This window comes from Psittacula echo, assembly GCF_963264785.1.
Source record: "Psittacula echo genome assembly, chromosome: 3".
NCBI classification, from domain to species: Eukaryota; Metazoa; Chordata; class Aves; order Psittaciformes; family Psittacidae; genus Psittacula; species Psittacula echo.
The window spans coordinates 50,990,438-51,017,879 of record NC_137736.1 but is presented as its reverse complement, the minus strand read 5'-3'; the positions used below and the strand labels follow the sequence as shown (position 1 = coordinate 51,017,879).

At 38.0% G+C, this 27,442-nt stretch overlaps 1 protein-coding gene across 2 annotated transcripts in view; it reads right to left on the bottom strand.

The window, feature by feature from the left end:
- Nucleotides 1–27,442, bottom strand: part of MID1 (midline 1) — a gene marked incomplete at both ends in the record, with an annotated part of 97,931 nt that overhangs the window by 60,377 nt on the left and 10,112 nt on the right. Inside the window, one exon of one of the 2 annotated variants that reach the window (XM_080613237.1) lies at nt 6,766–6,849. The exons of the other annotated variant lie outside the window; for it this stretch is intronic. Within the exon in view, the coding sequence (XP_080469363.1) occupies nt 6,766–6,849 (84 nt within the window). The remainder of the gene's footprint in view (nt 1–6,765; nt 6,850–27,442) is intronic. 2 annotated transcript variants of the gene reach the window in all.

The following is a 27,442-nucleotide window of genomic DNA, read 5'->3' as shown; positions in this document are numbered from 1 at the left end:
CCGAGGGGTCCTGGTGAACAAGCTGACCATGTGCTCTCACAGCAAAGATGGCTGTTGTCACCTTGAAGGTGTTAAAATTCTGGAAGAGGTTCCCCAAAGTACAAGGAACTAATAAACATCTATGAATTCAAGATTTTGGTTTAAGTACTAAAGGAGACAGATTTCAGGAAAATCAGCTTTTCGGATTTCGTTAAGCTTGCGAGCTTTATCAGATATGCCTAATATACCCATCATTATAGTACACAGTTGCCAACTTTCTTTTGGTACATTTTATCACACTATTAATGTACACTGTAAACAAGTGAATAATATGGCTACATAGCTTGTCCTACTAACTTCATTGAATCAATTATTTGAATTCTTATCTTCTGCAGGATATTAAGTTTCAGTGAATAATATAGTTCCTGGTTGTGTACAATTACAGAAACATCTTTTCACTTCAAATCTGTCACAAAGAGAGACTAATTTATTAAGGGATGTTTTCAGTTTTCAGGGCAATTGTGAGATATGATAGATAGAGCAGGAACTCCAACATTTTCAGCCTTTACTATTTTACATACTTTACTAAAAAGAAAAATGTGGTTTACTTTCCTCCATTCAGCATTGGCTGGGCACTCTCAGCAAGTGTGGAAAAACTGCCACCCTTTTTCTGAGACTTGGTCTGTCAGCATGCGGCACCACACACTTGTGGTTTAGTGCTTCAGGGCGGCACTGGCAGGCATGAAAGTTTCAAAGAGCTTTAATTTTGAAACCCATCAACAGAGAGAGCAGATTCAGGCCTGCTTTTAACATTTGCTTACTTCATATAAAAGCCGTAGGGCAAAAAGAAGAAAAGGCCTTAAAATGCCTGTGGATAGCTTTACAGAGAAGTACAAATTAAATTAAGAGAATTTACTATACAGTGTTAGGAAAGTATAAAGAAAATAGTACCACCTAAACAAATTACAAGTCCTTACATAAAACTTGTGCCTATTTCTCATTTCCAACTGAATAGCTGGCTTTCTCTGTCCCTGTTTTTCTCTGTCCCATTAAATTGCACTTTTTTTCCACAGTCAAAAAATGCCACTTAGCTGAAGAGAAATCCTTAATTCTTTTGAGGATATACAGTATGGGTCTCCTAATTAGGGCATCCTGTGGAAACTCAATTTAAAGACAGACTGGAGAAAGAGGAAAGAAATACTATACAATACCTTGTACTGAAATAATGCACCAATTAAATAAAAATGCAAGCTAAAAATTGCACGCTTTTCATTTTTCCCTGGAGGTCCTGTGAAAGGCTAAAAGCATTTTCAGTTTAGTCCCACAGATTTAAAAATTTGAGTGCTATTTTGCATCAGAGCTGTAATTAGTCATTTTGATACTAACAATGGAGTTTATAATTTCACACCAGGCTGATCATCACTTAAAACCATTTATTTCAGCTCAGTACATCCCCTGTTAATTGGAATGTTTTGCTAGTGGTGTGTTCCCACTAAGATACAGTCATGTCATTACAGCCATTAGGCTCAACCTCTTGAATATAACCCACGAAAGGGCCCCCCTGAATACTTGCATATTGATAGCTGGATTTAGATACACTAGTGTCTATTTCTTGTTCAAACGTGATGTTTAGGTGAAATACAAGAATTAGTATGCAAAACGTTGCAGTCTCTTACACATGAGGTCAGATTCTGTAATTACCATGGTCATATCCGGCCTTAGAAAGCTGAGAATTTATAATGTCTGCCTGCAGCAAGTTTTAAAAAGTAGTTCTGCTATACACAAAGGGCTAAATTCAGCCATTAGTTGAATGTAAGAATCAGATGATTTCCAGAGATGTATCTCAGATAATAATTTATCCTCAAGTATTTAGAACATTTCACTTTTTAAAGCTGTTACTCATATCAGCAGGGATAGTAGTTTCACTTCACAATTGACTTATGCACACTTGACATTTCCCATTATTGGATCTTGATTTCACACACAGCAATGTCAAATTTTAGTTATTCCAGATTAAATTTGCCAGTTACAGTGTTTCTTTGGTCTGATTTTATTTAATTTTTATTTATATGATAAGAGCAGATAAAATGACTGGCTGATGTCATAAAATAGGCTAAGGGAAATATGCTGCCACCCACGATAAGAAGTCTTGCTCTTCTGCTTCAGCGCTTTGAAAACTGGATTTAAATTTAGCAAGAGAGTTTTCTGTGCCAGGCGTATGCCTCTTATTTTTTTTGCCTTTTGCTGCCAGTCCTTGCAAATTCAGTCAAGATTTGAAAAAACCTGTCCATCGCCATTTTGCAACTAAAAGCTTTGAAGATTGTCAACGCTGGCTGAACTCCAGACTCCCCGATGACCAGACGGTACATGCACCATCACAGTACAGCTCAGAGCTACTAAAACCAAATTACAACAGCCATGTAATGACTTCTCCCACCTGATGACTCAAGGCAGGTGGGAGTTCTAAAAACAGAGAATTTGTCTCTTTTGCTCCCTCAGTTCTCCCCCCATGAGGATGCACTAGTTAATGCAGAGCAGGTCAGCTGAAATGCTGTAGTTTGGTTAGGTACAGATAAACTAGTTTGACAAAGACATAGGATCTGGTAGATCAGCACTGGATAAAATTTGTTACTTGGTGAGGCTAGATTGGAATTAGGGGATTCTGGGAATAAATGGGGATGTACAGATAGAAAAGCAGAGTGATGCTGGAAAAGGATTCTGAGACTGGGAGTCAGGTGAGCTGGAACCCCCTCTGCAAGTACAGCCAGACAAGAGAGCCTGGAAGTGAGAGGGCAAAACAGCAGTGTGGATAATGGAAATGTTAACCATTTCCAGGAATGAAAAAGGAGCAAAGATGGTTGAAAGATAAGGTGACGGGAGGAAGAACAGCTGGGACTGGGAAAATAAAGGCTTGCAGGGCAAAGCCACTGGGCCAAGAGACCAAGGGAGAGCAAAGCCCTGAGCAGAACAGTCGTGTGTGGGAGGGGGGAGCTTACCGAAAATAGATGAGCATCCATGGAGATCCAAGTGGTCTGGGAACCAAAGGAAACGATTCAGAATAAATACAGATGCAAAGCCAGGGAAATGGTACTATTGGGGCATGGATGCTGAGCGTATAAAACTGGAAAAGGATCTGAACAGGCAAGGAGACTGAGACTTCGTGTCTGTAGGTGAAGTCTCTATGTGAATAATTTTGTAAGCCTTTGTGTGGGCTTTTATTAACAGAGAAAAAAGTCAGCTCCAGAGAGCATTCTTGTAGTTCTCAAATGATCCTTATGATATCAGCTGTACTTTCCTATGTAGCAAAACATTTCTATCTGCCAACAGAAATGCAATCATATATTGCAACAGAATCACATATGTGAGACCAAGAGACAACATTCTGGTTTTAATTGTTTCTCACAATTCTTTCTTGCAACCTTGGGAATTCTGCTGATATGTAAAAAGTGAGAAGTAAAAAAACCATAAACAGTAAAATGGTTGTCTCTGGAAATGCTGCTCTTTTGTAGACACTGAAAAAAGTAAATATCAAAGGATCCTTTACTGTTCTAAATTGCCAACCTGTGATTTCTGTTTCTATGAATTTTGCTGTTGATTTGATTTAGGTAGGATTTCACCCCATCTTTCTTGGAAAAGGAAACTGAAATAAAGCACTCATTCTCCTAATCCAGTTTTTAATCAGTAAAAGGCTGCAATGCTAATATGGTTGTTTTCTGGTTTTGTTAAGGATATTACACAGTGCAATTTGCAGCTCTTTGCTCTCTGTAAGTTAACAGGGTGTTAGAGGATGACGCTACTTCCTTCTACCTGCTACCAAGTACAATATATAATACAATGCTACTTGTCATCAGCTTTTGTTAGGTGGAGTGTAATAGTATTCCTATTAATAAGTTCTCCAAATAGAAGACTCTGTGGAGTTTGTGGGATTTTGTTTTTCTTTTTTCGGCACTGTCAATCAAATAAAAAATTAAAGTGGTTTCATTTCCCATATTGAAAGTCCCTCACAAAATGTGTTTTCTCACAAACGCTGTGACAGTTTTAGCCTAGAGTTATTTTTTGCTTTGGAAAGTGATTAGAATGTTAAGCATTTGCTTTTAAAAGGAAGATCCTTCTTTGATATAAATTGTGACTCTGACAAAATTATTTATGTCAGCTGCGAATGTGTTCCTGCTACTGTGCTGCTGACATTTACTTTGAAAAACAGAAAAGGTACCTCATTATATTTATCATGACAAATCTTCCACAGATATCAAATTTTGAGGCTGTGCTACTTAATCTGACATACAAGCCTAAGGCTCTACATGAGCCGTTTAAAACCTTATGATAAAAACATGAAGAGCACTGAGTTTTCAGACTAATATAGATACAAATATGACAAACCTAAAGTGTAGGACTTAGCAACGTAGAGGCATAATGTTGTCAATCGGACAGGAAAACAGATCAGAAAACTACAGGAGGCATTCTTTAGCGTGCTATTCAGTGGATATGCATCAAACAGGTTTAAGGTGGGCTTAGGTTGTAGCCATCTCTTGAGAGCAGCTCCCTGTTGCATTGCAAGGACTTGTCCCTACATTAGCACTAACAGAGCCAGGTTAGTCCTATTGCCTGCACTGCCCTGACTGAGCCATGCTACCCTTGCACCCCTGTATGTCATGTGGTCCAACAACCACTGTCATTCAAAACTTGTGTCCAGTCACCTGGCAACACTTTGTCTCACACCAGAAAAGAAGTGAAAGTCTTGCCTATCAAAGTGCTTCAAAAGCATGCTAAAATATTAATTATAAATGTGTGGGGTTTCAATTCCATCTCTATTATCAGCTACAACCCAGTCAAGGATGCTGTTACAGTTCAGATGCCCCTGCATCCATCTATAACAGGATTGAGACTGTCAGTGTGTGTACAACACTGAAATGCATTGATTTATAACTTGTGTGTATATTCAGTTCTAACTAACAAAACCTGTCCGTATTCCTTGCATCCAGGATCAAGCTAAGACGAGTTAGGAAAGCCACAGCCTGATTCTAATACCTGGTTTAGAGATATTTTAATATCATTCAACATCTGCCATATGGGAAAGGTGAAATGTTCTCCCCCAGTACCTTCATTCAGTGATAGCCATTCCTCCTACACTGCTAGATATTGCTATTTGTTCAAGGAGTAAGTCGCTGTCTGGAAGAAAAACTGCTCTTGAATATAAAATTTGTATGTCTGGCTTAATCCACACAGAGTTATCTCAGTTAATCCCAATTCCCTTGTGAGAAGAATACTTAGGCAAAACCAAATTTACCATTTCTTTAGGAGATTCTGGTAATGGTATATAGCTGTAGTGCACAGTAAGTGTGCTTTTTAAAGTAACAGGTTGACTATGTTACTTTCTTACTTGTCTTTAGGAAAAAACATTCCTGACTGGTAACATCTGTCAAAGGAAGAAAAAAAACCCCAACATTATGACAGCCACATTATTTTGAGCACAGGCTGTTAGGAAAATAACTACAGAGCAAGTTTTTCACATACATTTTGTCTTGACTTTTATTCCCAGGAGTGATGTTTATTTTCTGGCCTTCGCCACTTCACATCACTGAGTATCTGAGTTCCTTCATCAATAAAAGAAAAAAACAATACTGGCCTATCTCCATTTAATGAGGCGGGGTAAAACTGGCCTCAGGGCAGTACCCAGAGGCCTTCCACAGCTACTCTCCAGGCACTGCCACTTGCTGGTTTTCGTGGGGTGGAAGCAGCCTCTGTAAATGCTCTGGCAGCCTGTTCAAGTTAATTCTCTGTTCAACTCTTGGTGTGCACCAGTCAACTGATTTGGACTGGTTAGATACAACCAGTGTTGTATAACAACATCGAACACAAAGAGCCCTGTAAGCTTCAGCATGATATTGCCACTTACTGGCTGTGCTGACAAGGCCAGTTTAAGAAGTATGGGCCTGCCCTCCCTGCTGCCCTACCCCTCCTAGCACTGCTCTATGCACATGCACTGTAAGCCAGGTCTGGGTTAAAAATAAGCCCCTGAAAGAACAGAGGAGGCAATGGGAATATACTTTAAACCAGTAATGTGTGGTCCAGTTTGCAACACAGTTCCACAAACAGTTGTTGCATAGAAACTGAGGAGGTGATGAGCTGTGACAGAGTGCGGAGACCAGGGTGCTGAAGGGTCAGAAATTGCCAGGTGGTCTTCACACCCAAGCCAGCATCTTTGTGGATTCACCAAAAAGTAATCCTGACTCACAAAGCCCCTTTAAACACCATAAAATATGATTATGTAGATCACTACTTTTCACTGATGCTGTGATATTAAAAGAAGAGAAGAATGTGCTAAAGAAAAAACTAAAGTCAGCATCTGATATTACATGTGGTGATAAATTGTAAGGGAAAGGAATAGAGTAACTGTATAACAGCTGCCAGTTCTCAGAAAAGCATAACCTATGTGATCATATCTCCTTGGTCAAACATCATTTAATTTGCAAACCAGCCAATCAACTCCAGCTGCAAATTAATGTTACTTACTCATTAAGCATAATTTAACGGTGTTCTAGTTAGTTATTTTGAACTGACATGACAATCTCTGCCATGAATGCCTTACTTCCCTTCTAAGATCTATTCTAAATTTAGCTATGTGACCAAAAGGCTTGCTCAGCTTTAAAGTACAATAAACAATGCCCTCATTTGCTTCCATTATCTGACACTGTTTATTTCACATGACCACTGAAAATTTGCTCATTACAGGATGAGCATATGCTTGTGTTAAGGAAACTGAATTATGAATGCAGGTCTCCTTACCTGGCCTATTATGGCACTACAGAGTGATACTGCCACAGCTCCTGAATTCTCAGCAAATTCTGGACTCCAGGATGGGGTTAGTTCCTTGGTGAGAAAGAAATGAATTGACACAGACAGAGTTTATGGCATCCCTGTATCTTTTATTTACGGTAGATGCATTTTTAAAGAGAGGAATTAGCACAGTCTGTGTGGAATGAAACTCAGAGACTGATCCTGAAACTCCAGAAAAGACTCTCATACAAGCTCTCTCTGTTTCTCCAGGTAGAGGAAGGACTGTTTAAGCTCATTTCTCCAAATAATCAGACAAAACCTTTTGGTTTTTTGTCAGCTGGTGACTTAATTTCAGAAGTTACTAAAATAACTTTACATTGTTGAAAGGGGCATTCCCGCTCTCACCCTTTCATCAACACTACAGCATGTGGGAGAATACAGTCAACTGCATTCAAATATTAATCTTGCTGAAAACAAATCCTTCCCAAAGGCGCATGATTGTAACAGCCAGCACCAATGAAGTAGTGGATAACAAGTTACCTTGAAGCAAGTGATGAAGGAGAACCATCCTTCCTGATGACGAGCAATCAGGTTAGCTGAAACTGCTCAAAAACTCCAAATGACATTTTCCTCAGGAATTTCTACAGCCTACACTATTTTCTTTAGGCTTATGACTCTTGAAAGTTTTACAGCCCCTCTGAAAATTAGATTACTTTTACTTAGAAAAGTTACCGATATGTTTTCCAGATGCTTTGGATTTGAAGGACACATTTACAAGGCATGGATTTTAAAAATCACTAGGAAAATCAGGCTCCCTTGTCTTGCATAGGCTCGTATAGTTGATTTACATCCCCCATTGTAGCATCTGCATGCTTTGCCACAAAAAGGAGCACCATACAGCAAGCTCTACAAGTAAAAGTCAGTCAGATTTCAGCTAGTCAGCAATACTGTATTTGCAGGCTATTATAGTTCTGTATGGACAAGTTACAGCTGTAAAACGGCGAGTATCTTCAGAACACATACCTCTAGAAGCATGAGGGTCACTCACAAGTACAGAAAAATACAATAGCCACTCCCTGCAAAAATTTGGTCCAGCTTACTGACTAGGATTGTGCTGGGGAAGAAAGGGTGAAAAAACAGCTTTTCAGAATTCTAGAGGGAGAGAATATGTTGAAGATAAAAATGGTTTTGTTTTCAACAGGTTTCATTTAAATTCATCCTTCTCTCTAACTTTGACCTGACTGCCTGTTATACCTCCACGCAGCTACGTGCCAAATCTACAATAGCTAACAAACTGAACGGCTAGCTTCAAAGAAACAGAGAGTTTTGGACACGTTGAAGTCCTACAAAGTTCATTAAAATTGACAAGTGGAGTGAGGACTCAGTTAACGATCCTGCTGAGGAGGAAGACTGTGGTGTGAACCGAGTCAAGTCACAGGGCCTGCTGGAGCTTGCAGCTACCCTGGACACACTCCCTGAGCTTGCCCAGCCAATAGCCTAAAGAAGGGAAGGGGTACTGAGGATGTCTATGGGTTTTCAAGTACTGCAAGGAAGGAAAACTGAACTCATGGACCATGGAAGGAAACTGAGCTTATTGGAGGGTTTTTAAAGCCCACACCACTATACTTGTAGCTTTTTTAGTCCTGTTGCCCATACAGCCTTCTTTGTAATGCTCTTGCCACCTTTCCAGTCTCCAGCTGGTTATGCACACCAGCAACAGAACTAATCTCTGGCCACAGGGAAGTAAAAGTGAAGAATAAAATCTTACATAAATTCGTGACCATCCACCACTCTCAAAGCAGAAAGTATAGTAACAACCTATACTGGAAAGTGCTACAATAGTATCAGCTATATCACCAGCAATATACTTCAGGGTACTGCTACATATCATTATGTAGTATGCTAAAATACATGTGACACTATATACTGTACATTATCATATTGGTATACTATATTGTAATATTGCTATATACTACTGCAGTATCATTAGGTGTAACAGGATAAGTATAAACATAGTCTACAGCTTGGAAAAGATTATAGTAAAGTATTGCAGTGAGCACAGCATTGCATTTTTAGCACATTTGTCACATTATCAGAGATTCACATTCATGTTTGCAATATTTGTGTGCCTGTCAAAAGTGGGAAAAGTGTCTAAATTCATGAGAAAGATCTGAATTACCAAAATAATGCAGTTAGATCTATAGACTGGCACGTTTCCCCTAAGCACTTCTTAAGAATGTTCCCAAGAACTGATTTATCCTAAAGAGCTGTTCTTTAGCTAATTCCTTCCACAGAATAATGCCAAGCGCTCAGCTAATCCATCATATCTAAGTAGGTAGACTTTGCCACTTGCAATGATAGTGCCCCATTTCTACATCTGCTGAGATAGAAGGGATCCTTTTTCCTCACCTCTTGGAATGTGTCAGAGGACTTAGTCTAGGATTCATCAAGCTGCATAAGAATATACTCATAATTAAGCTCCTTTGTTATTATGCAGACAGCTACCCAGCACACTAGGAATCCATCTCAACTGCCCCACTTCTATAACACGCAAAGACCAATGTGAGCCTTCAAATTGTGAAAAAATAAGCATATAAAATAAATCAATATTCATAGAATCAGTTAGAATACTAATTAATTGTCAATAGTGACGAAAGGAAAAAACACTGAATTGTGAGCCTGATAGAAATCCTTTCCTTTTTTAGTGTGAGACATTTATCTGTAAATAAAATGTCACTAGTGAATAACTGTGAAGTTAAAAGAAATTTGTAGTAATTAATGGCAGAGCTGAACACTGAAACATTCCCTCCAGGGATACTTAGTCAAATACCGCCTTGTTTAAATGTTAGAGAATTTAGACTAAAACTTAAATAATGATAATTATATCCATAACCCACAGATGACTAACTGATTACTGATGAGTGATAGTTGGTAAAAATTAAACTAATTTATCAACTTTATATGTAAATACTACAGAGTATGCTTTAAAAACAGTGATTTATGATTACAGAACAATCCCAAGTATTTATAAGTAAAAAAAGAAAAAAAAATCAGGAAACTAATATTTAATTTTTTTTCCTGCAGTTTTTGATACTTACTATATTGTTATTTAGTGGGTCCAAGATTAAAAGTGAATTAGTCAGTAGTTTTGAAACATCCACAGTAAAGCAATCAATCCAAAAGTTGAATCAATAGCTGGGACATACAGTTTTGATAGTAGTACCTTGGACAATGAGGAGGAGTAAAGCAAGGCTAGAAACAACATTCATGAGGAGGCAAGAGTAGGAGCCTTTATGGGGAATGATCAGCATATGGACAAGCAAGGACATGAGCATGTTAACAGCTGTATCAGAAAATGAAAAGTTGAAAATATAAGTAACTTCAGCCTGTCTGCAACTACTGTTTTAGACAAATGCATACATGAACACTCACACGCGCATACATATATGTAGATAAAAAATATACCTGTGCATGTGTGTATATATACATACACAGGCATATATATATGCACATGTTTGTCAGTGGTCAAAAGTATCTTGACAAAATCAAACAGCTCCTGTGAAAGTGTGTTATTCAACCCATGTGACTGCCTGGTTTTTATTTTTATTTCAAGCTGTGTTTGTTTCCTCCCAGCTCCTTTACCTTCAGAGCTTGTTCCTGACTGATCTAAACTACAATAAGCTAAACCCAAGCATGCTGAAGTGGAGTACTGCCTGAGTATACAAGATGCTGAGATAGGACTCTCAGAGAAAGATGTCAAACCCCACAAATGTCATTAAAGGTCAGAGCGTCAAAAAACTTATAAATGAATTTCTTAGATGCATATTCTCTGAGGGAAAGTTTAAAGAGAGCTGTAGACAGATGGGGAAAAGGAAACAGTTGATGCTATTGAGAAAGGAAGTCCACGTGGTTTATGGAACAAAAGAAAGTGTGGGAGCACAGGGAGGGAAATGTGTATGAAGAAAACCACAGCTGGCTGAATGTATTCTAGCAAAAAATAAATTAAGACTGTAGAGCTTTGTAAGAATGATGGTAGAAAGATAACAGTATTAACTGAATACGCCAGTTAAAATTCACAAGATAAGCAGAAAAGTAACTTTCACATCTATATTTCCTTTTGGCCCCAAGATGACTCTTAAACATAGCTACCTGTATAAGGAACTATTTTCTTCTCTGAATTGCAGACCAATTTTCTCATTGTGTATGAATATACTAGTGTGAGGTACATCTTCTTGATGTGATTGTCTATAATTATATATTGAACAGATGTTGAACATGTACTTGAACTTTAATATTCCATATTATTGTTTTGAACAACATGCCTTAAATGTCAATTAGCAGCCTACCTGTGACTGCAGCTTGCAGTTCCCATCATCCTCTTCCACAAAGTTCCCCCTTATATACATGTTCTCTTACAGAAATGGTTATGAACTTCTAAAAGGGAGTTCTCCCTAATCATTACTGAAGAATATAAAGGTTATTCTGAGACAGCTCTCCTTTTCTCTTTCCCTAAAGCCATTTCTGGCTCTCTCCATCACAATTTTATTAAAAATGCATCATTCCTGGACTGAAAAAAAAAAAAAAAAAAAAGAAACAAAGAAAGAAAAAAAACCCCAGCATTTTTAAAAAACAGCACTAGAAAGTTTGTTCCCAAACTCTTTAATTGTCCCTGCTGTCAGTCCCATACACAATCCTATCATCCTGGTATCTACAGATCTATATAACACCAGTTCCGTAAAGATAGCTAAGGTTTACCTTTGGACTAACTTTTCTTTGCAGCACAGATTGGAATACCTTAAGAAAAAACAAAATAACCAAAAAGCACAACACAGAAAACAGAAGCAACCAACCAGAAAACCAAACCCCAACTAAAAAAAAAAAACCAACCAAAAAGCCACAAGTGTCTCTATTTGAAAGATTAGCCCACAATGGAAATTGAATCTTTTGACCTAAGAATGTGTGTCAGTGACAGCAGATTCAGTTACCAGCTCTGAAATGGTCAAAAACTGCTGAAGTGAATTACAGCATTGAAAGTGGCTCTGTTCCCAGGCATTAGACTATATTTAAAGATTTTTTTCTTGGACACTGAAAAATGAAATAGAATACTACACAGCAGAAGACAAAAAATAATAGATAATTTATTATTAAGAGTAATGGTGGGAGTATATGTTTTTATTTTGTTCGGTCTTAGCTTTGTTTTAAATAAAGTAATTTAATAATGAATTCCCCTGTTAACATAAAGAGGAACTGTTTCCAATGCTTATCTCATGTTCTTTATGAAAAGAATACAAAATGACTGATTATTTTCCTGACACTTTTGGCTCTTGATCAAAGATAAACCTGATCTGATCTGCCTGTGCACTGTACTGATATTTTCTATTGGAAGTTACACTGCGACATTCATTATTTGTGAAGTTTCAGGTTGCTGTATTTGTTCCACAAGGACATAATGCTTTGTCAGACTTCTAGATACTTCTATCTAACAATTAAAAAGCAAATATTTGCTCATCTTCCTTGTTTGAAAAAAAAAAACCAAACCAAAAAACCAAACCTAACATTGAAACATTCAGAATAGAATAGGTAATCCAAATCTGAAGCCTAGATTGGATATGAGAAATTTTTTTTCCAGTTACTTGATGCAGCATTGTTTGCTAGTTAGAATATAAGCACAATACTTGTCAGGACTTGACAGGAAAAAAAAATCTAGGTTCTATCTCAAGGCTTGGCAATGACTGCGGGTAAGAGGAACACAATGTTTTCTGTTTTCGCTTTTGAAGTGCTTTAAGAGGAGAGAGGACAATAGAAGCAATGAAAGAAGGTTTGTGGGGTTCTGCCATGTCACGTTGCTTCCACTTCACGCTGTGGTTTTCTTTAAAGTTTCAACAAAGCTTTTCTCCCATCCTGCTTAAGTTCTGCTAGTACCTTAGCTCAAAAGTTTAGATACATAATCTAGATTAAAAAGTCCAGACAAAAATCAAGAGATCATAGCTTTAATCATAGTGTCCAAAGTAACTGTCAGTCTCCAAAATTCTACAAGAGTAAGGCTAGCCCAGAGACTGAAAAAAATTGATTTTCAGGTGCCATCCATTATACAATAGAAAAACTGCATGGTCTCTATGATCTCTACTGCAAACTTTGATGGTGACTCATAGGAATAAAACACATTCACAGATAGTAGTAACAGGCTGCATCTCTGATTTTCAGTTTGTTTATATGTTTGAGACATGCTATACACCTACTCTGCAATAATGACTTACAAGACACAATAATGTTAGCTGCAATGTTTTAAATGGATCCCAGCCTAGATAATGTTTATGAATCAATATTTTTTTATTTAAACCTAGGATACTGATAAGTTTACAGGATAATAACCCCATACTCTTCTATTTTTCATTTTCAAGTGAATCTGTCCTGATTTATTCACCTCTACATTTAAAAGCATGCTACGTATCTATGTAGCTTTGACATGTAGTGGAAAATATGCCAAAGAGAAAGGCATGGTTTCATTTTGTTGTTTCTTGTACTGCGGTAAAAAAATGCTGGTTGGAAGCATTCTTGGAAAATACTATTTAACGATTTTGCTTAGTGCTTTGAAACAGCAGTCCTGGACTATCACATAAGCCATCATATGAGTGACTCTTACACTTGCAAGTAGTGAGGGAGGCTGGAGATAGCGTCAGACTGCTATGTACCATGTACTTCCACTGCATGGGGCTGATACACTTCATTGTTCATGACTCTCCTTAAAATCTTTAAGATAACATGTGCAGCCTTTAAAAGTTCCATTCCAAATGGTACCACAAAATGCAGGATAATTTTTATTTGCCAGCAACGTGCATTCAACTGCTCTGATCTCTTCCAGGGAGAGGTCCCATCTCATGGGACCTAAGCACACTGAAGGGGCAAGTTACTCATAAGAGTAGAATAAACAGTTTATCATTATCCCTAGCCTATGCAATAGATAAATGCCACAATTTATCCAATGCATGTATTTAGAAAAGTTGACTGTATTTGAAAACATAGCCCTTTTTTCAAGATGTCTTGAATGAAATGTAATCCTAAAGGTTTCCACATTATACAAGTACAGTATAAAATGATATGTGAAATAATTACAAACCTATCAAACAAATACTGCTAGTAAACATCCATTTCCAAGAGTCTTAAAGCAGAGATCTTCTATAATTTGTGAAATACATAAGTATCAAATAAGGAAGTCACTCCACATGGCTGCTGAGGAGCTGAGTCGAAGACCCCAGTGAACCTGGTAAAAGTCAACTGACCTCCTTAGACCTCAGTCAAACTACAAGGATAATGAAGTGAAGTAGAACTGCACTAAAAATTAGATGCAACATTTGCATCAAACATGCCTGAACTAAAAAAATTCATGAGACCCTCATCCTGAAGGCATCTTATACCTGGATTTAATAATACATAACATTTCATGGCCTCCTGTAGAACCTTTCCTATGAAGAACTAATCTCAGACCCTCCATCACCTATACATGGTAAAAATACCCATGGATCTTTACAAAACCAGAGGAGACATGATTTCTGACTTGTAAAAATTTAAATCAAACAGCAAACAGAATGCTAGCGGTTCTTGGGCATCTAATTGCTCAATTAAGCACTCAGTGAAAGCACACATTTTTTGATGTGGTGCTCTGAAATGGCTAATACACAGTTTGAGTACCTGGACTTCACTTGAGACTTTACTATTCAAGATGCAAACAAAATATCCAAATTAAACCCAGTTCATGGGTTATAGCCATTGATTCCCTGTGGTATTTGTGCAGCAGCCTAAAAAGTAATCTGGGATCTTTTCTGCTGATGCCAATGAGCCCTGAATCAGGCCTGCTGTCACAGAATGATGTTCATAGAATCACAGATTTTTTTGGGTTGGAAGGGACCTTAAAGATCATCTAGTTCCAAACCCCCTGCCACAGGGACACCTCCCACTAACACCAGGCTGCTCAAAGTCCCTGTGAACCTGGCCTTTTCAGTCTGAAGAGTGGGGAAGTGGCTCTGCAAGGGCACCCCAAGCTTTGGAGGAAGTTTCCATTCTTCTGCCTTATTGGCCCCCTCTCTTCTGTGTGTGCTGGTGGAAGTACTTTTGGCTGTTTGGCCATGTGCTGTGGGTCCACTGCAGACTGCACTTGGAGCCAGCTAACTCTTTCTCAGCTTTCCTGATGTTCTTGCCTTCTGCAGCTCAGCCACCAACTTCAGAAGAGTAGGGTACATAAACTAAAGCATACCCCCAAAACTGGATGATGAAAACTGGATGGTATTTTGTAAGAAATTACAACTAGAGTAGAAAGAACCAGGGTAGTATTAATTCTAATTTCCTAAACATAACTTACAGTATTTACAATAAGATTTAATTTGGTGATTCTGGATACATTTTTTGGGTGGGGAAAAAAAAAAAAGTATCTCATTGAGTGTCACATCTATATTCACTGAGTTCTTCAGTGTATTTCAGAACAGTAAACACATTTCACACTAATAACTAAAGACTGAAGTAGATACTGAGTTGAGCTAGATGTTTCCTACTGTACTCTGAGGCCCAGAACAGCACAGTAAGAAGAAACTGTAGCACTTTTAGTGAATTAACTTCAGATTTTACTTACTGAGGCAGGTTTCTATGGAGTAAGGTTAACTAATTCACTACAGGCTCATTTAATCCTGAGGTCTTTTGCAAACAAAGCTGCCAAATTGCAAAGGTGCTTTGTGAGATTGCTTATTGTACATCAGATGCCAAACTGAGACTCCAATGTTCATCCTCTGCCAAGTCCCCAGATATGAAAAGCTCAGGTTTTACCTCACTAAAGACCCTTCTTTTTCTTACAGGAGAATGAGAGCTGCAACACACTGCAAGTTGCCAATAAAAATAAGAGGTTTACTAAACCTGTTTCAGATATTAAATGTTAGCCTAGGGGTCTTTAGCTCTTGGGTGTTTTTCATGATGTGAAAAAATATAGCAAATACACAAAACCATTTAATGTAATGACAGTCCCATATCTTGTAAGCAGTCATTCTGCTAAAGGGCAAGTTCTTGCTTGCATTTAAATCAACAGTGAAATTTCCACGTACAAGACTGGGGCCTTTATTCCGTTTTTATTTACCTTTTCCTTTCTTATATATATTTTATGCTGGTTTTTATTCTTTCTCCTCTCTCTCTCTTTTATAATTTGTTACAAATCGAGTAAAACATATGACTTGAAATACTTGCATATAATTAAATTACATAAAACAAGACCTGTCACCAATTAATTTAGATGTCATCAAAATAAGCAGCCCTTCACTTCAGTCAAAAAGCAAGTTAAAATGCTGAAAGAGATCAACAGCTATAACGAGACCATGAACCCTGATGTTCTTCAGAATAAGAAGTCAATAAATAACTAATAGGCCCACTAAACGTCTGCCTTGGAAACGAAACATCTTAAAACATACTAGAACCACAAATTTCAGAAACATAGCAATTACTTTCTTTTCACATGAAGTTTGAAAGCAAAAAATGCATTAGGATACTCAAAAGAAATGTAATTATATACTCTAAAAATAAAAGCAGTTGAGTAACATTATCTTAATTCAGGAGGAAAGAATACTGTCTCAGAAGGAAAAAAAGTCTTCAAGAGACTTTGCTTTTGTCCTTTAAAGTACACACTAACTTATTTTGTGTCTCTTACGATTCTGTGTCCAGAAATTAAACAAGTAGATACAATAAGTCACTCCAGAAATTCAAATTCCTACTGAAATAGTGTTGTGTGAATCAGAATAATTAGCAGAAAGACAGGATATATTTTCCAAATATTTTCAACATAGTGAATATATAATATGGTGCATGTTCAGAAAGGCTGGGATGTCCTGACAGCATCAGAAATCCTGTGCACGGGCAACAAGCAGCATGCACATGCCTGGGTGGTGATAACTGGAAATCCAAAAGATGTTTAGGATTCCAAATGAAATGCAGCCAAATTAGAAATTTGTGACCCATTAGAGTTACCATCTGGAAATCCCATGCACTCTTTTATGGCCTTTAAAATTTACACAATCCTGAAAGAGAGGACTTACCCAAGAAAACCTAAGTGTACTGAAGCTTTTTATTACAAACTTGCTGGTGATAAGAATGTGTAAAATATATCGAAAAATGAACGTTGCTGAACTTCTGCTAGCCAGAATAGGGGAACAACATTAGGCTTCCTGAGCTCATCTCACTCATGAAATCCAGTTGAGCAGAATGGACAAGGCTAATGGAAAAAAATCCTTCTGATTTGGTGCACAGTTGACACAAAAAAGCTGCATTGTTAGTATACAAGCTAAACTCAGCTGAAAAGCTGGGTAAAATCTAGTACTATAGCTAGTCAATTATTGAGAAATTCCACGTAAACTAGTAGTGTATAATTTTCCAGATATGGATAAATGCTTTCAGCTATCTATTAGAGCATCAGTATCTGTAACTTGCAAAAAGTGTTACCTTAAACCGGAAGATCTCTCACTAGGAATGGATCTCTGGCTCACACACAGTAACTATTAAAAAAAGTAATAAAAATTTTCCATTCTAAATTTATTCTGTGATTGAAACTTTGCAATTTTAAATTTCTCCTTAAATAAGAATTAAGCAATTGAAAGTAACATTTTGGATGGGAGTCCTTGTAGAAAATAAACTCCAGTGCTTCTCAGGAGAGGTTCGTTATGCTAGCAGTTAGTTTTAATGAAGAGAAATCAACCAAACCTTTGAATAAATCAGAAACACAACTTTTTCCATGTTGCTTATTATTTGGATGACTTTAATTCTCAGGATTGAAACACTTCCTTCTGGTCTTCTCTGCCAAATCTCAGTATCAGAAGAAATATCAGCTCACTACTGTTAGTATATAAATTAGCTGAACTTCATCTAAGACCAGTCTGTGGAACTACTGTGCTGAAACAACCCCAACAAACTGGTATTCTCTCAATGTGCTGCATCTCTACCTTAAATAAACCTGCACAGAAAACAGGATTCATTTAGAGAACGTGAAGGACTATAAAGGACTAAGTAAGGTAGCACATGGAAAGCAGTCTCTCCAGGTGTTTGAACTCCACATAGGCCAGACATACTGTCACACTGAATATTACCTTAGTCTGTACTATGTAGGACTGTGGTGGCTGCAACTGATTTTCTGGGTCAGAACCAAACTGAAATACTGGAAGCAAAAAAAGTGGCTGTGTTTCTTTCGTCCTATCCTTGCCCTGGACTGGGAAAAGAACAAACCTGATGTGGAGTTCCCACTTTTCTAAGAGAGACTAAACCTCCAGGTTCTAGGAAAACCAAGCAGGAGAGCAAACACAGCTCATGATGCCTCTCCTGTTAAAGTTGTTTCAGCAGCAGTGTGAGTATTGAGGCCATGTGCTACAGGAGTCCCCAGGGGTCAAAACAGCCATGACAGCAGGCTGTGGATGGTAGAGCCCAGCACCTCTGGCTGGCTGAGCACAAGAGATACCATACATGGCACCAGAGACAAACTGTGCTACTGAGGAAAGGGTCAGAGGAAGAATCATTTTCTACTCTCACAAGTGAAAGGCACAGAATGCAGTAAAGAGAGAAAAAGAATAGCCCACTCCAAATTCCTTCTAATTTTCTCCTCAGGGACACTGGCCATTTGCAGAAGGAGGTGTGATTTCCAAGGTTCTTATGCTGAAATAAAAATCGAATTCCATAATCCCCAAGTTAGTGGTTAAAAGGAGGATGACATGACTAGAATTTATCTCTAGGCTATTTTTTTCCTCACCTCAAACTGATTCTGCATTTCTGCTCAAAAGTGGAAACAGCTTTTGGATCAAAACCCCATTTGTGATAAATTTGCAGTCACTAAAATGTTACCCAACTCTACTGATTAAATTGCAGGATAAGGCCAGTCTGATCCTTCTAATAAGCTCAAGATTATGCCAGCATTTTCTCAGTGACTTTGCAGAACTTTATAGGCCAGTAAAGTTTCCAAACAAACTACAGTTTCTCAGTGACTTTGCAGGCCAGTTAACCTGACCAGACAGGCCAAACCCAAAGTCATCATCCAGTAATGCTAAAAAATTCAGTGGAGTTGTTAAGCAACTGCTACAGTATTTTTTGCATATGTCATGGGATAGAGGCACCCAATTGCCTTTAGCGATGCTGAAGGTATTACTTATGAAATCCAGGATAACTGTAAAGCTTATTGTGAGCTGAAACAACATGGCAACAAATGGTTTCAACTTCTTGCTAAGACTGCCAGCACCCTGTCATTTGGCAAACCAAATGAGAAGACACGAATATTTATTTTTCTAAATCTCCGGCAGCTTTGGGCTTGCAATGCTACACAAACAAATGAATTACATAAAATCCATGACTGACCTACAAATCCCACCCTGCCTATTTCTCTTTCCACTTACCCTTCTGGCGGTTCAAATTCAGGAGACATCAGTCTGTTGTTAGAGCAGATTTATGTTGCTGGAACATTTACCTAAGGCCAAATGTTAGCTCTAATAACTACTTTTTATTCCCCTCCAAAAGAGTGTTTACTGGCCAATGCTGAGCAAAGCAAGGATACAGCAGGCTCATTTTGTCTTCTTGTTCTAAACCTTAGGGTAGAAAGAATATCAAAACTCAAAATATATTTTTTCTCTATGTATATCCCTATGATAGGGGTTCCTACCTACCTCTGAACTCTTTGCTGTTAGTGTTTTATAATGTTCTTTCTATATTAAAGTGGTTCCATGAACTTTACTGTTGAACATGTTAGTCTCTAATCTCAACATTTGATCTCCACACTTTATTAGCAAATTATTTTTTTTCTAATTTTCATCAAAAGTCTGAAATTTTCCTGTCTATCCATCCATCCCACCCTCCCTCCCCCATTAGTGCCCCTTTTTCTGGCACTAACGTAAGCTGCTGCTTCTGCCACTTTGTCAGTAACTGTGGTGCACTAAGGCATAAAAAAAAAATAAAAATAATTAAAAACCTGAAGATAACGTGAAGGACTTTGTTAGCTCTATCTGATCAGCTGTTCCTGACCTGAAGTGTTAGATAACTCCTTTGAGAACATGTAATGTTAAATATTCATGGATATCCAATTCTGATGCCATAATACTGAATATTCGTATTGAAAACACGATCACAAGAGCTTTGCTTAACGTAGAAAGGAACAAATGCAAATTCCTCGTTCCTGAAATTACAGCTTATTTTGAGGTCACTTTTAACACAAATCAGAAATAAAACCTGCTTTCTGATGAGATAGAATGATCCTTGTTTTGGTTTTACAGTTTTGTAACCAAGGAAATTATTGTAGTATTCACTTCATTGTAACTCGTCATGCTTTAATGATAGCTTGCTTGATCTTGAGCATCCCAAGCAAAGACAATGTTGATGTGTTCAGCACACACTCATCTGGAAGTTCTTACAGATATTTTAGTTGTATGTAGGATCTCCATATGCCAGCCTGGGTCCTGACAGCTCCAGCAAATTCATCACACTGGAGACCAAGCTGCCCAATATCACCCTTTTCCCCGGAAAATCAGTCATTTAAATTATGATCAAGTATCCACACACTCACTGACAGCATGGACGGGAGTGCATGTTTTTGTATGGAAGCAGGCAAGGGGGATGAGTCAGCTCTGGGCATGATACACCAGAACTTGCCTGATTAAGGTAGTTCTCTAATCTATCAGGGTTGTGACTCTAGTGATGGCAAAGCTGCGGCTCCTGCAGGCTCCTTTTGGTGGACCCTCTTTCCTTGTTGTCCTTGTCACCACAGAGCATGGCAGAGAGTTTCCCTAATGCAACCCACCCAAGGTTTCTCCTCCTGTCCTCTCCTTGCCTTCCCAAAAGGCTTTCCAGCATGGCTTGGATTAGCGTTAAGCTCTTGTGGTTTCTTGTTTCAGATTCTGGTCTGGACATTTGTCATCCTGGTTCTGTTTCTCCTCTCTCTGTCCTTAGAATGACAGAATGCATGACCACCTCTCTGGATAAGATTATAAATGCTTCATTGTTGAATTGCCAGTAATGAGTCTCTGCCAAATTTATATTCTAAAATTCCCCAAGAAGCAATTTAATTACATTATTTTGGATACAGCACCATAGCACAGCTGCATTCATTTGATGAGGATTCATTACAGTTTATGGTGAAAACAATGGCAAATTAGCTGTGATGTGTTTTGGAATTTGCTCTTTATTTAGTTTAAAATAGCCCTGTTTTAGTGAGCATGGTATCCAAACCCACTTGATCCTGCAGTCTGTGAGAAAGTGGGAAGGCTCTGACAAGAGTTCTTAAAAATTAGCTGTATCTACACCTGTTGAAGCTCAGCTATTGAAGTCCTGCTGGTTTGCGGTTGGAAGGGAATTACCAGATCTATCCATTCTACTATATTTCAAGGAATATTCCAGGACTATTTCAAAAGTCATGTGTATAAATCAAAATGAATATATAAACAACAAACCCTCAGTTTTGTCCGTATTTTTCATGGATGAACTTTTCCCAAAGCAGAAAAGATTATATCCATAGTAGAAATCTAGTAAAGTTTCTCAAGGAAATCTAAACCAAACTGCTTCTGTGACTGATTCCAAACACAAAGTTTAAGTCAGATTTGTGAAACTCAATTTTTTGGAACTGTCTGGAGGACTTACAGTAAGTTTTAAGTAAATACTAGGGATGAAACTAGGCTGGTCAGAGGGTAAAATTCACAGCAGGGGTGTAAAAATCTCCAGATGCCAACTTTGTTCTCCTACCACTATTCCCAACAAAAGCCACAGCTTCACATTAGAAGCTAAATTAGGAAGTTTTGCCAGAATGCTAACATCATGTGAGGGGTGTAACTTCTGCAGGGAATTTTTGTACTGAAAAAAGGTCTTTGTACAAGCATAGTCATAGCACAACTTTTGTACCTCTGTAGTTTATTTTGGTTTGTTCATCAATACAGTTGTTTTTATTGGCAAAAATATTTTTGGCCATTTCAAAGGAAGAAGAAAACCTTTTTTTTTCAGCTTTCCTCAAATTATGATAGATTGACTATATGTTAAGAGTCACACCTGTACATTTTAACAGCAGTCTGTGGTGATAAAGGCAACAACCCTTAAAAATAGACAATAGAGAAGTTGCTATATCCCCTTTTTATACACAGTGAATTGTTCCTCCTTGATTAGGATTTTATTTAAAGTTCATTCAGCCACTTTCCTCCCCGTCCTACTTGGTAAGAACCTTACCTTTACTGTGTGAAAGTAAGTCTGCCCTATCACTGAGTCATTTCAACTTGCTAGACATCCAGAAAATTATTCACTTACTATGCAGAGTTGTTTTTTTACCAGCCTCAAGAGCTGGCATAGCTCAGGGTGGGACGAGACAGGCATGGCACGGATGCTGAGGGGGATCTAAGGGTGCACTGTTGCAATAGGATGAGGGGTAATGGTTTTAAACTAAAAGAGGGGAGATTCAGGCTGAATGTGACGAAGAAATGCTTTCATGTGAGGGTGGGAAAATACTGGCACGGGTTGCTCAAAGTGGTAGTGGATGCACCATCCCTAGAGACATTCAAGGCCAGGATGGATGTGATTCTGGGCAAACCAATCTAGGTGAAGATGTCCCTGCCCATTGCGAGGGGGTTGGACTAGATGATCTTTGAGGGTCCCTTCCAACCCCAACTATTCTATGGTTAGGAGGGAGAAAATGGTGGACACAAAGAAACCAGCTATTACATCGATTTGGCTGCTGGAAACTGCATTTTAGACACCTGGCTTGTGCATCTAATATCAGCATCTAGCTCAGCAGTCTTCCCAGACTGCTTACTAGTCCTCACAAGTGTGTGAGGTCAGTGAAGACGGCTGCATGTCTCAGAGAAGGAGAAAATGGAGTAGATTTAGTGGTCCTACCTCAGGCATGCCTGCACCACAGCATTGTCAGGGCTGCTTGCTGCCAACAGAAAATGCAGCCCTCATGCCTCAGGACAGAATATAGTATATACCAAAAATATAATATAAGGCAAAAGTAGTAATAGGGCCAAGTTTTTAAGACTGGAGAAGAGGCCTTTTACTCACACTACCAAGCTGTCCTACTTCACAGCACTATAAACGAATTACATGAATTCTAACTCTTTAACAAGAATAATGAAATTACTTACATACTATGTAAGAGAACAAACCCCCAAAGCTTCAAAACACTTCTGTCTGGCATGCTCAGTTTAAAAAAGCTTCCCATTACTGAAGCGCTTAGCTACACTCCAGGGTTTCTGACAGACTTTCCCCATGATTTTTTCTGTGTAAATAATGACTCAGAGAGAGGAGCCTTGAGACAGGCAGCTTCCAAGATCGGATGTTCGCCTGACCTTGCAGACCTCCTCAGGAAGGAAACAAGTTCCTCCAAGGAAAACATGTGACAGAAGATTCAGAGCCCATTCTGCAGGCTGAAGTCGTTCAATGAGGCACTCCAGTCTTGAACTTTAGGGTGAGCTACGGTTCCTACCATGCTTAGAATATGTCAGAAAAAAACCCAAAAGCCAACAAACATAAAACCCAGGCATCTTCCCCTTTACTTTTCTGCTGTCGTCGTCTTCTTTGGAGTGACAGTTTCATTGCAAACTGTAGATTGAGTCATTACAAAATAAGCTGCCCCACATCGGAATTTGTAACTCTTTACAATCATTTACCTGTAACCCAATGATCTACTTATACTCCTATTTTGCAAACACTCAACTCTGCACACAATAGAGGCAACGATTAGACTAAAATAGTTTCCTAATTTATTAAAGATTATTTTGATATTGTGCACATTAAAATCTAAAGACTTCACTGACTTTAACAGTGCTGAAATTAAGCATTATGAGATTTCAGACCAGAACTCCAGTTTTTCCTTCTAGTTTGTCTGAGTTTTGCTAAAGAGTAGTAGTGATTTATTTGACAGAAAAATTACATTGCTTTCAAGTGAAAAGTGCAAACTCATTTAGGCAGATCAAGAAACCATTTAAAACTGTTCAAAATTCAGACTTCATTTAAATATTTTTCAGGTGTTCAGGAAAAAGATTTTATTAGCTTATCACTCTCTTTACACAGCCTTTTTTAACAAAAGACATTACAAGAAAATTATTAATCTGAAGATGTGGTATTACTTAAGAGTAATTCACTATATGTTCAGACAAAGGTTTTCAACTTGTATAAATACAGGCAAAGCTGGAAGTAATCAAGTAAATGAAAGGGGTAAAAAAAGGTTCTTCTGTTAATATTCTTTTCCCAAAAGAACTACAGTAATTCATAGCATCCTGCCTGCATAAGAATTTTGGTGTACTGGAATTTCAGGAGAGCTGGAGCACATGTCTACCAAGTCTGAAAAGAAAGCTAATTCAGCAAAGGGAAAGACAACGTAAAAACCACAAAAAAAGCTTCATGGTTGCTGCTCTAATTGGTGGATCTGAATGGAAAGGTCAGTTTTCCCCCAGGAGTGATCATAAGAAATGCTCAAAAGAAGGTGAAAACATTATTTATATGTCTAACATAATGCCCCTTCCCCCAAAAGCTGCAGCACATTTTTTAAGTTGAAGGCTGTAATCAGATGCAGGGGAGAGAACAACACCTGCCCATACTTAAAGCACATGAAAGAAAAGACTGCATCCTCATATAAATTCACTCAAAGTTTACATAACCTCACCAAGCATCTCAAGTGGGTCCTTTCACTAAGTGGGCATCTATCACCTCATGATGAAAGAGAGCCTCAATGCAGGAGTTCTCTCACATGGCAGAGTTTTCAATGTATAGATGAATTTTAACCCTCAGTGCTAGCCTTCCAACAGCAAGCACTTACAGAAAAGCAAAGGTTGCTCACTCCTGCTGAGCTGAAGACCACCCTGTGCAATGGGAGAACCCCAGCACTGGTAAGGCCATCCTGGAGTGACCCACTGCCCCATCAGCTGTCAACACAGGGTAAGCAGGAATTGCAGGAAAGACCACAGAGTGACCACAAGGTCCATGACTATGTGAAAAACACGGGGGCTTTCTCTCCAGCTGTTCCCCTCTACCAATCTCTTGCATATCTGCACATGTAGTTTTCCCCTTTTATAGTTTACAGAATATAGTCAGGTTAGGCATATTGGGAAAGACATTGAAAACATCTATTCACTATGAGGGTCGTGAGGCACTGGAACAGGTGACCCAGAGAAGTTGTGGATGCCCCATCCCTGGCAGTGTTCAAGGCCAAGTTGGACAGGGCTTTGAGCAACCTGGTCTAGTGGAAGGCATCCTTGCCCATGGCAGGCGGTTCGGAACTAGATGTTATTTAAGGTCCTTTCCAACCCAAACCATTCTATGATCCTGTGCTTCTATGATTTTCTGATTGACAAATTTGATTTCTTTTAAAAAAACTGATTGTGTCAGCCAAATATTATTAGTAATTCAATTATTTTTCATTCATTCATTCAATGTATTCAATTATTCTTTCAACGGCTTTTTCGCATGTATGTGTTTGGAGTCTTTGGGCCATAATTAAAACATTTTAAATAGCTACTCAAATGAACTGTCATCCATACACTAATCAATATGCTTTCTTCTCTTTAGTAGCTTGTTATTAAGATAGATACTTCTAAAATTCAGTTCAAATGAGTTCTATTCTCCATATGCTGATAGCTTAAAGTGGTAATAAAGTTTGCATACACTGTCATTAGCTATAGTCTAACAAATCTGCTTAATGCTTCTACCACGAGACACATATGTTGTGAACAGCTGCCTGTCTAAAGTTTGAGTGTATCATAGCAAATAACAAAACTTGGGCATGTGGCCTCACATTTCAAAATAGCCAGCATGTTTCAAGGAGCACAAAGATGAGTTACGGTGTGGAGGCTACTGTAACTTACAGCAACTGCCAGCTGGTCTTAGAGTAAAACACTGGGTTCGTACTAAGAGAACATTAATCTTTATAACCAGTAAAGCAACATAGGGGCTTCTTTTTTAGTCTGTCACAGGATGTTTTTGTTTCTCTAGTAGTTAATGAAAGATGATGGAAAATTTCTCTGGCATTCAAATGCATTACAAACTTGGATTTACATTTTTATTCAGAGATAGGATGAAATCTCTATATAAACTGCATCGGCTAAACATGCAGTTTACATTGAGATTACAGGAGAGTTTGACAAGTGTTAAGGTTTTTTGCATGTATGTGGATGCTTTTAGAGAAAAGAGAAACACTGGACTATATTCTTCAGGGGAGCACTTTTGTTATTTGTTGTTGTTGCTGGTGGAGGTGGTTTCTTTTGGGGTTTGGTTTTGTTTTTTTGGTTTTTTTTCCCCCATCAGCTTCAAATTAGCTGTTGCTTCCTCCAGCTCTGATACTCTGAGCATGGTAAGAAATCTTCCACTACTATCTGCCGTAAGAGACGTTCCAGCTTATTTGTATCTGAACATGTTAATTTTTTAATTAATTTTTTAAATTATTTTTAATTTTTAATTATTTAATTAATTTTTTTTAATGTTTAATTTTAAATATTAATTCCTTTAAAGTACGTATTTCAAGATGTGTGTGAATTACAGGTGGAATTACAGGGAAAACTATAGGAAAAAAAAAAAGCTGGAGTGGCTTATGATTATAATTTAGACATACCCCTGAACAAAAGGTGTACTGACAATCTCATCCTGATATTAGTCCTGGGACCCAAGAGCTCCATCTCCCTCTCCTTTCTATCTCTTCACACAGCTTAGCAGCAGATTACTGCTCCCATTTTCATCTGTCCTGGTATTAACAACAATTTATCACCCACAAGTATTGAGCCTATGATGAGTAATGGTGTAAGAAAAGAAATTTGTGCAGTATAGCACTAGGAAATAATGGCATCAAAAAGAGCCCTTTGTAAGTTTTTGCTTTTTAAGACAAGACTATACATTATATTACTACTTACTGCAATTTATACAAGCTGTTACATGAAAGATCTCTTCTCACTGTGCCAGGATTTTATTTTTGTTTTATTTAGAATAGCCATTGGAAAAATAATGTGATATCAAAACCATAAGTTCATTAAGAAATAAAAGCTGAAACACGAGATAAAGGACTCATATTCCGGAATATCACATATTTTAGTTCTTTTTTTTTTCAAATTTAGGGAGTGTAAATTTTCAGCCAATAGAAGAGTACTGTTATAACAGTGAAATAACATCAGTTTGGACATCGGAATTAATTTGTTATTAGACTGGCATAAGAGATAGGATATACTGAGCCAGGAATTGTACTGGGACCTCTTTTCCAACATGCAGGCCACAAGAATCCAAGGACAAGAGGGAGTGAGGCTATTGTATTTCAAACCAGAATGATTAGAAGAAATCAAATACTAATGCTTCTCCTGACTAGTGGAACTAGTCAATAATAATTTAAAACTTTTTTGATATTTAATCTTACCCATTATGTAATGAGAACAGCTTGCCTGAATATTACTGTGACCATATAAAATGTCTACGTTACCTGCTGCACTTGCCTTCGTATTTTGATTTAAGCATAGCTGAATGAATATTCCTTGAAGCTTGGATTATACCTCACATACTTGTACAAGATCTTCTATTAGAGGATTTTTTTTTTAATTGAGCCTTTGGGAATTAACATATTAAAATTAAATAAAATAATTTCTATGCTGTACCGATGCAGTTGGCAGAGATGATAGTACAGTGGAATACCATCTATTCCAGAGGCAAAAATGCCCAGAGATTCCCTTTCTTTTTA